Genomic DNA, 386 nt, shown 5'->3' with positions numbered 1-386 from the left:
GGAGCGGCTGGGGGGACCCCTCCCCCAACACCCGGAGGTGGGGTGGAGCATAGAGGGTCGACCCGTTGACTTTACTGGGCAGCGATGGTTGGCGGTAGTGCCCGTTAGTGGTAGCGGAGTTGGCAGAGCGGCGAGGGTGGGACAGGGTGGCGTAGAGACTCTGTGGACCCGGTGGTAGGGCAGGGCTGGAGCCGGCTCTGGGCCTGGGAAGGGAGGAGGTGGAGGAGGGGGGCGGGGCTCGGCGAGGAGCCCGGGGCAGAGTGCCGTAATTCAGCGCGACGCTGTGGAGGCTTTGACCTGAGAGAGCTTGATGCCTGTCAGACACAACCAAAAACTGCTGCTGGACGCTGGGTCCAGGTCCTGAGGAGGGGAGGGGAGGGGAGGAG

General features: G+C 66.8%; 1 protein-coding gene across 1 annotated transcript in view; it reads right to left on the bottom strand.

Annotated features, from left to right (window-relative positions):
• LOC118329160 (inactive ubiquitin carboxyl-terminal hydrolase 54-like) overlaps positions 1 to 386 on the bottom strand; it is a gene marked incomplete in the record, with an annotated part of 48,668 nt that overhangs the window by 3,629 nt on the left and 44,653 nt on the right. Inside the window, 2 exon segments of the mRNA XM_035663143.1 lie at positions 1 to 3; positions 5 to 360. The exon segment at positions 1 to 3 is cut by the window's left edge and continues 3,629 nt beyond it. Coding sequence (XP_035519036.1) covers positions 1 to 3; positions 5 to 360 — 359 coding nt within the window.

The sequence above is a fragment of the Morone saxatilis genome, unplaced genomic scaffold, assembly GCF_004916995.1.
Source record: "Morone saxatilis isolate NCDOM2014 unplaced genomic scaffold, NCSU_SB_2.0 Contig19, whole genome shotgun sequence".
NCBI classification, from domain to species: domain Eukaryota; kingdom Metazoa; phylum Chordata; class Actinopteri; family Moronidae; genus Morone; species Morone saxatilis.
The sequence above is the reverse complement of the archived record's forward strand: the minus strand, read 5'-3'. Positions and strand labels throughout refer to the sequence as shown.